Source organism: Pieris brassicae, chromosome 6 (genome assembly GCF_905147105.1).
Source record: "Pieris brassicae chromosome 6, ilPieBrab1.1, whole genome shotgun sequence".
Lineage (NCBI taxonomy): Eukaryota > Metazoa > Arthropoda > Insecta > Lepidoptera > Pieridae > Pieris > Pieris brassicae.
In genome coordinates this window covers 11,720,453-11,730,241 of record NC_059670.1, presented here as the reverse complement: position 1 = coordinate 11,730,241, position 9,789 = coordinate 11,720,453, and the positions used below count along the sequence as shown (strand labels likewise).

Genomic DNA, 9,789 nt, shown 5'->3' with positions numbered 1-9,789 from the left:
TCGACAGTTTGTTTTATCTAGCTCAAATTTACAATGTTGCTGTCCGAATGACTGAACAATGTATTTGTAGCTTCGTCAATCTCACTTTGGATTTGTTTCAAAGAATCAATTAATTCGTTAGATTCCCTTTTTAAAAAACAATTCACGTCATAAACCATTTTCCTGGCTTGTCTTTTTAAAGCAGTATTTGTTCTAGGCATATTCACTTTCAAACAAACTTAACAAGTCACAAACAAACTTAAAAACAAATAACAAACAACAAAACACTAACAAATTCAAACGTAACAAAAAACAACAAAACGTAACAACAGTAACAATAATATTAATCGCAACTGTACACGGGATGTGCGCGGGGCGTCGTATCGGTGCGGGGGACGGAATGCGACTGGAGAGCCAATTGACGCTACGCGCGCCCGCTCTTCATTCCGCTAGCCCCCCTCGGGTACCTTATTTTTTACTTCAGCGCAATAACGGCCAGCGCTAGAGTTTCGTGCCGCTACTTGTACTAATAAATGAAAACTATAGATAAAACTTTCTTAATATAAGCATGATGTATATCACATTCAGTAAAAAGTATTCTATATTCATCAATATTTATATTAGATAGAAGGATAGAGATTGAAGTAGGCAAAGGAATTTTAATGTACAAAAGCGAGGAAATAAAAGCGGAACGGTCATGTTGAGGACAGGCAAAGAATTAAAAAAATCAATGGCGCTACAACCTATTTAGGTATGGCCCTCAGATTTCTGTATCTTTTTCATGATCGTAATTGTCACAGGCAAATAATATATGATTAAAATTCCCAAGGCCACAGTGACATATATCGTTAGGTAAAAAGTTAATTGATTGGAACAACTCCAAGTGATTTTCGCTTCCGGAGTTGCGTCTAAGTATTAAAAAAAAATTATTTAAAATTTTGTGTAATGTTATTTTATTTGGATTTTAATGTAATGTTATCCCCATTAATTAAATAAATTAAATACAATACTTTCAAGTTTAGATGAATGTGTTTCTGTGTTTATTCGTTTTTAACTTGGCTTTATTTTGGACTTTGAAATGCTTTTCTGTACGACCTTGGTATACATACTGGGTACTGATTTCTCGCGATAATTTTTCAGTATAGAGGTGACGATTGACAACGGGCCCGTTCTTATCAAGACCAAAAGCCGGTCCACTACCAAGCACGGAACTCGTTGACGGCTCAGGTTCTGGATCACGAACACTTCCACTATTTCCAGACCCCATCACAAGCTGTGATCGCGAGAAATCAGTGTCCAATATGTATGCTAAGGTTGTACAGAAAAGAAATTAAATCAAAGTCCAATTATATAGCCAAGTTTCCAAAAAAATCTAAACATGAAAGTAACGGAATGAATCTGTCAGTGTCACTTCTGGCGGTTTGCGTTTCGTTTCATATGTTCTGTAATACACACTGCATGAAATGTTACAATATTTAATAGAGAAGTATAAAATGTATGTTTCATTTATCGAATTTCAATACAATAGATAAAATTATACCTATATAATTATTATCATCAAATTCAGGTGACTTATTTCTAAATTCCACCAATAAATGTTATCTGTGCTAGACAGAGCACAGTGTAGTCCTTCAGCGCAGTAACAATTGTGTCATATGTCAATACATCTGTCATGAATCATGATGTGACTGATGGTCGATAATACGGCATTCTACTGTATTCAATAATTCAATTCAATACTCAACTTTTAAGATTTAAGTAAGCTCAACTTGAGCTCTATGAACAATCAATAAACACCGATTACAATACATTTTGATGATATGCTAAATTTATTATTAAAAAAAACTCTTGTAATTAACGTGTAACTGTAAAACTATTTTGAAATGTCTCTTGCGGACGAATTGCTCGCTGATCTGGAAGAAAACGACGACCTAGACCTTGAAATGGCTATAGAAAATAAAACCACGGCAAACAATGATCAATTTGCTATACCCTTTCCCATGGTTCCAAAAGAAGAAGAAATAAAAAATGTTTCAATTAGGGAGCTTGCTAAGTTAAGAGATTCAGATAGATTAAAGCGGGTATGTGTAATAATTATTTATAACCTGCATTTGTTGTTTGTACCAAACCTTTCTCATTCTAATGTAACAACAGTTCTAAACATAGGGTCTTAGAAATTATCTTATATTACAGGTGATAACAGAAATTGAAAGAAATGTTGGGCAGAATAGGAACAAAATGGAAGTCACTGGTTTAATGGAATCTGACCCAGAATATCAACTGATTGTAGAAGCTAACAATGTGGCAGTTGAAATTGATGGAGAAATTGGTTGGTGTATTTGGACGTCATTTCGAATATTTTATACTCCTAGTCATACTAGTTTCTAGATATAGAAATAATTCCAATTTTCAGCTATTATTCACAGATTTGTTCGTGACAAATATCAGAAACGTTTTCCCGAGTTGGACTCCCTAATTGTGACGCCTCTGGAATACATTCGATCTGTGAAGGAACTGGGTAATGATCTTGACAAGGCCAAGAGCAATGAAACATTACAAAGCTTTTTAACGCAAGCAACTATTATGATTGTATCTGTCACTGCCTCCACAACACAAGGGTAAATTCCTTTGAATATTGTTAAAGTTTAATTTGATCTTTTATTTATTATTATTTATTTGTTCATATAAAATAATTCACCATTATGTTAGCATAAACTAGTGTTAGTATATTATTATTAAAAATCAAGGTTATTTATCAAGTTTACAACACAATCAGTATTAATAATCTATTAAATTTCTTTTTTAATTTTCATCAGAAAGTTATTGACTGAAGTTGAGTTGAATGAAATCTATGAAGCTTGTGACATGGCCTCTGAACTAAACAACTTCAAACTAAGAATATATGAATATGTTGAAAGCAGAATGACTTTTATTGCACCAAATGTAACAGCAATTGTTGGTGAGTTAAATTTGTCAACATTCCGACTCGCAATCAGGCCTGACTTGTTTATATAGTAGTCCTGTAAGTATTTATTATTTTTAAATTTGGTGGTAGTGCCATATTAAATAAGGATGATTTACAATGCTTGAAAAGGTACCTTGGCTATCTCTGCTAGTGTAAATAAACAAAAAAACAAAGTGGGTGCAAACAAAGTGCACATGACAGAAGTGAAACTTCTTTGGCAAACAAATTTTTAAGTCTTGTTAATATTTATAAAAATCTAAAACTATATTTTCGAGACTTAGAGGGAGGGAAAAAGGAAGGTATGTAAGGTTAGAAGATTTAATGAATTTAATCGTGATTAAAATATTATATGTTGAAAATTAATATAAATTATAAATTCATTTTTTTATTTGTTTCTTTGATATATTATATACGACGCGATTTCTATTGGTATTGTTGTTTCAATCAAATCAAATGATCTATTGTCATTTTATTCTTGCTCCATGGCTATTTGCTTCATGCTATGTTCACCCTTTCTGGCTCTCTCTCAGTCACTCTCTCCCTTTTTTTCGACAAAAACGCAGCACATCTTCGTGACGCTAATATTATTATTGCGCCTAAACAAGTTTCACTTCAAAATTATTCTCTAATAAAATAGCAATTATTTTGCAGGTGCATCAACTGCTGCCAAAATACTTGGTATTGCAGGTGGTTTATCTAAATTGGCCAAAATGCCTGCCTGTAATGTTCTGCCTCTTGGACAGCAAAAGAAGACCCTCTCTGGTTTCTCTCAAGCGGCTGCCTTGCCCCACACCGGCTTCATTTATTTCTCACAAATTGTTCAAGATACAACACCGGTAAGAATATTTGTATTAACTATTTTTATTACTTCTGAGACTTCAGTTTCGACACAGAGACACACGTTCGAGTGATGTTTAGAGTGAGATCTTTCAATTAGTTGAGAACTGGCATTTTGCAGTTAAAATAGATGTATTTTGAAAAGTAACGATCTGACGATGTGGTCATGTAAAAAGGAGCTGCGGTACAAAGCGGCCAAGCTGGTGTCGACCAAAGTGACTTTGGCCGCGAGAGTAGACTCTTGCCACGAGAGTCCCGACGGCCTCGTCGGGCGAAGGCTCAGGGAGGGCATCGAGAAGAAGCTGGACAAATTGCAGGTGAGTGGGTGCTCTTCGTCGTGTGATGCGCGTGTTCGGTGGTATCCGTCGGCTCTCACTCGAACTCTCAACCTCCCGAACAGGAGCCGCCGCCCGTGAAGTTCATGAAGCCTCTGCCGAAGCCCATCGAGCAGAGCCGCAAGAAGCGAGGAGGCAAGAGGGTGCGCAAGATGAAGGAGCGCTACGCCATGACAGAGTTCAGGAAGAACGCCAATCGCCTGAACTTTGCCGACGTGAGTTGTCATTTTTTATTGTACCTCCGTCGCCTCACTCCACTCCACTCCACTCCACTCCACTCCACTCCACTCCACTCCACTCCACTCCACTCACAACAGATTGAAGATAATATTATGAACCCCACTTAATTATATCCCATTAGCCTTTGTGCGGCTTCGCACGTGTTTGATATTCATAAATATTGCCCGTCTGCTGTTGTTTTGTACTTAGCGAATTATACGTGGACCGCGTCCTACTTTGTTTAATTGCCGTAAAAGGCAGGCTTTTGGTTTTTAAACTAATTAGGTTTCCAAACTGACGCAGATTAGTTCCGGGAAATTGATTTAGTGATATATATATATTTTTTTTAACAAATCATCTCGACTCACTCGCACGATAGTTACAATAACAGATAAGCTTTCGTCAATTGGAGTTTCGTTGAGCCAGAGCAATTTTGTGCAACTCGGCTACAGTAACCTTTTACTATAGGCTGAAAGTTAATTGTTGCACAAATTGCACTTATTATTTCGTCATTCTCATTGCTCCGCGTTCACTACTCACCGTGGCCTCACTAAGTCTTGTCACATACTAAAATGTTTAAGTGAAACAATCATGAGCCGTAAAGGTTGCGCTCGATCGCATATGCAAATGCGGAGCGGTAACATCGAGTAACCGACATTGCGGTAACTCGGCAGAATGCCTAATGCGATTGCAGATGTGTGGAACACTGGATGCTTACTTTTTTCGCCTTCTTCAAATAGACCGGAACTAGAACTGGTGGAGCGAGGGACGTTCGTGCCGTAGCAGTCGACGTATTAGTAGTGGTTCAAACGATTACTTTGAACAACGCAGTTGTAAAATATTTCGAACACTCGATGATGAATGACGTAGAAATTTGCACCTACTTTTTGACGTACGTTTACCTACCTACGTTTTAATAAAGATATTTGTTGAAGTTACGGTTTCAATGCGATCAGGTCAGGGTTTGTCCGGTTCAAACCCTGTATTTCGTCTGTCTCTCTGAAAAGTTAGTGCACTGTATTCGGCCCCATTGTTTGGCAAGCCGCAGTGGTGGCAGTGTAGGAGGAACATGAGTGGCTATCGTGACCAATATCGCGAACTTTTCCTATGAATTATTAAAGAATCTGTTACGGTTGCTTTTGTATAATCGCTTCGCTGTTGGAATTCTCGAGGGAATTTCGGTGATAGTTTAGTTAACTACGCGAACGTTTATTTTTAGATTGAAGACGACGCCTACCAAGAAGACTTGGGCTACACTCGCGGGACGATCGGCAAATCGAGCACCGGTCGAGTGCGGTTGCCTCAAATAGACGAAAAGACCAAAGTCCGCATCAGTAAGACCTTGCAGAGGAACCTTCAAAAGCAACAGCAGTACGGCGGCGCGACCAGCATCAGGAGACAGGTGTCGGGGACGGCGTCTTCGGTGGCCTTTACTCCGCTTCAGGTAACGTGTTTTGTAAAACGAGGGCGATAGCGAAATTCCGGTCCGTTGCCAAGTGACGAGTGACGAGCGACGCACGTAAGGTGACACTTAAGGCCCGCGACCTCAGCGCCAAGCGGCCACGCGTGACCATTGCTTTGTTTTAGGAATAATGAGGGAACTGAATCCTATTTTATGCAAAGTCCTTTTGTTGTAGGAATCGGTTGGGTTTAAAAAGATTTTTCTCTTCAATACAATACAGTACAATCAAATACTTAGACTTATTGATTGTAAATATGAGACGGTAAACATTTCTTTACAGTAACACTTAATGAAACTCAAAGGGAAATTTAAATAATTTGTCTTAACTGCAGAGAGATCGTAAACTCGGATTCTGCAACAATTTTTCATATTCTAACTCCCTTTATACGGTATTATTGTGTCGAAACTAAACCCTTCTGTCGTTAATATAATTTGACCGAATTTGGACGAAACGATTCGTCGATATCTCGCTTCTTTAAGGCGTAAGCGTACAACAAGGGGTGTTGAGATGTCTTGACAGTTCGATCGAAGTCACGGGTCATTAGATACAGCGAATGTATTGCATCAAAACTGGCGACACCTTTGTCGTGGTGGGAATCTGCTCGGGCTGAAATTATTATTAATACTACATAATGAACAAATAAACTGGTAGTGAAATTAAACTTAGTTTATCTTTCGGCATTTAAGATTTTATTCGTTCAGTTTTGTTATTATAATGTATGTTAATTAAAAGTAATTATGATTAAATAATGTTTTATTAAGCATAAACAGAAATGAAAATTATGTGATTTCTATTAATTAGCATTGGGCCATTAGGCGGTTTACAATTTTGTGAATAGTAAAAGTAGCGTAATAATTGTATATGCGATGAAACAGTTCGTGTGCTTTTTGCCCCTTTCGCTTCATTCTGCACAACTGGAATGAAATTGTTTACGAGCCATAAAATATAACGATGCCCAACGTTCGGATTCATTGTTGACGCTTTTAATACGACCCATAACGCCATAAGAAAGTAGAGAAGGCCGGGTTTTTAGTTTAGCAGCTGGAAGTTCCTTTAAAACATTCTCGACGAGTACGAGTAGTTTGTAAAGTTTAGTAAAAGGAAAATGGCCAATTGGTATTTCAGACGATCTTGTTAGAACTTTCACCGTTTACATTTCGCTGTTGGTATTTGTGCTACGATGCCCTTTGCAATAACACGGACAGACATTAGGTTAGGTACTTGCATTTCCCATTAATTGCGCATTAATTCTTTGTTTAAAGGATAGATTTATGTGAAGAACATTCTACGAGATTAAACGACAAAACCCGATGTGACGCACAAATTCCTAACTTGCTCGACCTATTCATTGATTTTGAGTAATGTAATTTCCAAATTACATGTCCTATATTCCATTAGTGTAAGTAAAACGTTTTCTTTAGTTGTTAGAAATTGGTTCGCCACTAATATTGAAATCGATGCCGAGCAAAATCTCTTCTTTACATTAATGAATTAAATGTTTTAATTCGAACTGTTGTGGAAGATTAATGTTAAAGCTTTCTGCAGAGTCAATGGCCATATTAGCTGTATTATGCACTAAGGCTATTTTGCCGGCCCAACACTCGATAGCAATCGCTAAGATTACGCGGCCGCGGGTCGTGTGCGTGATATTTTTTGATTTACCGTTTTTGTAGGCACTCGTTTACGCTGTCCTATCATTACGATACAATTTTACTTATCCTACTGTTAGTTTATCTAAAGGAATGTCACCACAACACATTGAAATGCCGAAAGTGATGCTTCTGATGTAAAATAATGTAAAATCCATTAGATTTTAAGCAACGATGTTGTCATTAGCGCTAATCGCAGCCATGCTAATCCTGTATAAAGAAATGGGTTATGTCTATCTATTGTGTATCTACTGCGTCGTATAATAAGAAATAGTGCTTGATCGACAAGTTTTATTCACATTAATAACACGCCTGACCAGTCCATTGTAATACATATTCGCAATTAATAAAGCCACAAACTGTTGCGTGCAAATGAACAGTCATTGCTCGTTATTAACTTACTTATCTATCCTCTATGACGATGCTGAAGTTGTCTAACGAGGTTAAGATCTGTCTCTAAACAGCTTAATGTAATGGGTTATTTGTTGAACGTGTAAATTCTATACAGTACGTTGTCCGTTGATTTCCTTGTGAGTTGAGCGTCTCCCCGAGTCGCTCAGACTAGAGAAGTATCCCACGATGCACTGGAGCCTGTCACAGTCTAGACGAAGAAATTTGATCTCTGTGACTTCACCACACGACGTAAATAATATATTTGATGTAATATGACATAACTTTTGGTAAATAATGTATTAACAGAGTTAGGGAAGTGGTTTCAATATCTGATCTACAAACAATATTCACTCACTTGGGAAGTATAGTAAACTGTTGTAAAAAAGCAGCTATCTCGTAATGATCGAAACACTTGTTGACATTGAGCAAGTCATTTACCTCTTTCCACTTGGCAATCATCATTAGACGCGTTTTGCATTGTGATAATAATCGACTTTACGACGACTTTTTTCCGATATACGCGTCTACAAGTGGAGCACGTTTTCAAGATCGATGCGTTTCACTGACATATTTGCGCTGCGCTATTATTCATGTGGGTCTCCAGACATGAGACAATATTCTTTTTACTCTCTTAACTAATAACAAGTATAGTAGACATAAAGATAATGAATATATTTCGTTTCAAGGGCTTGGAAATCGTGAATCCTCAGGCGGCAGAGACGAAGGTGAATGAAGCGAATGCCAAATATTTCTCCAACACATCAGGATTTCTGTCCGTCGGAAAAAAGACTACGTGATCGCATGCAATTTGTCTTCTTCAACATTCTAATTAAGTTACAATATAGTGTCATATTATTTTTTTTCTTTTATTCTTTTACCGAATATTGAATAATTTTCCTTTTGGCTTTGAATTGTAAAAATAAATCTCTTGTTCAAATGTGTACCTCGTAAATTTTTCACCTTTTAGATCGAAGTCAGTAGTAACTGGCCGTGCACTGCAGTTACCGCATATTGCGACATGCCCGACGGTCACATTCTCCACGTCCAGACGAACTCTGCTTTATTTATAATGCTGAAACTCGTAAGGATACAAATTAAATGGCCTTTCTCCAACCTTCTGTGGCTATATACCAAGCGTAATTGTGGTGCTAAATAAATAGCCAACCGTAGAGAATTAAAGCGAAAGCAAGAATTATTTAGTGTTGTGTAGTTATTGCGATACAAGTACGCTAATGTGTAGGATATTGTGTTACAGTTCAAGGGCACGAAACGTAAAGCGCGTATAATTTCATTCTTTCACTTTCTTCAGCCGCTCATTACGTCATGAACCCAATTAAACTTATAAGAATATAAAAGATATTAAAACGTGTAAAATGCTTTTACACTAACTAATTTATGCGTCAATTGAAACTTGCCGCTTTCTTCATTTGGCGAAGATCACTTTGTTATTATAATTTGATATAAACACCGAATTTCTTTTGTTCATTAATAGTTACATATAAGCTTACCCCTGGAGATGCGTGTTTTTAAAATATCATTGATCTTTACGTTTTAATTGAGTGAGTGAATCATCGTTATAGTTCTATGCATGGAAGGGACGTTGTTCGAGATAAAGGTGGAGAATGCGATACATCCTCCATGTAAACGCTAAAAAATAAATACCTCAAGAAGATGAGACACTTTAATGTGCCCAGTCCGGAAAAGCAACTCCTAGTTACCATTAGAGGCGTCGGCGCGTAATACCGACTCGGCATTCGCAACCTTCCGCATTCTTACAGGAGAAAAACTTCTAGTACTTCTATTGCGTTAAAGTTTAGTTAAGAAATAGACGACGTTGAAAGAGCTTTGAGGGAAAGTGTAACTCTCGTTTGAAGATGGAAGAGATGAATCTCTAAGTACTAATTCTATTATTCACTGGTTGCGAATAACTTGTTAAATGCACACAAGTA

At 37.3% G+C, this 9,789-nt stretch overlaps 1 protein-coding gene across 1 annotated transcript; it reads left to right on the top strand.

The window, feature by feature from the left end:
- The first annotated feature begins 1,681 nt into the window (after positions 1-1,681).
- Positions 1,682-8,696, top strand: LOC123711196 (U4/U6 small nuclear ribonucleoprotein Prp31). Its single transcript, XM_045663649.1, has 9 exons — positions 1,682-2,060; positions 2,173-2,308; positions 2,393-2,597; positions 2,796-2,938; positions 3,596-3,780; positions 3,958-4,098; positions 4,182-4,331; positions 5,555-5,779; positions 8,527-8,696. The coding sequence occupies exons 1-9, from the start codon at positions 1,863-1,865 to the stop codon at positions 8,635-8,637; spliced, it is 1,494 nt and encodes a 497-aa protein (XP_045519605.1). The 5' UTR covers positions 1,682-1,862; the 3' UTR covers positions 8,638-8,696.
- Positions 8,697-9,789: the final 1,093 nt, after the last annotated feature.

Bases quoted from the DNA above. Each gene is read 5' to 3' on its own strand.
- LOC123711196 (XM_045663649.1), top strand. From the start codon at position 1,863: ATGTCTCTTGCGGACGAATTGCTCGCTGATCTGGAAGAAAACGACGAC. The intron at 2,939-3,595 runs GTGAGTTAAATT...ATTATTTTGCAG, and splicing joins AAATGTAACAGCAATTGTTG to GTGCATCAACTGCTGCCAAA. The intron at 4,332-5,554 runs GTGAGTTGTCAT...GTTTATTTTTAG, and splicing joins ATCGCCTGAACTTTGCCGAC to ATTGAAGACGACGCCTACCA.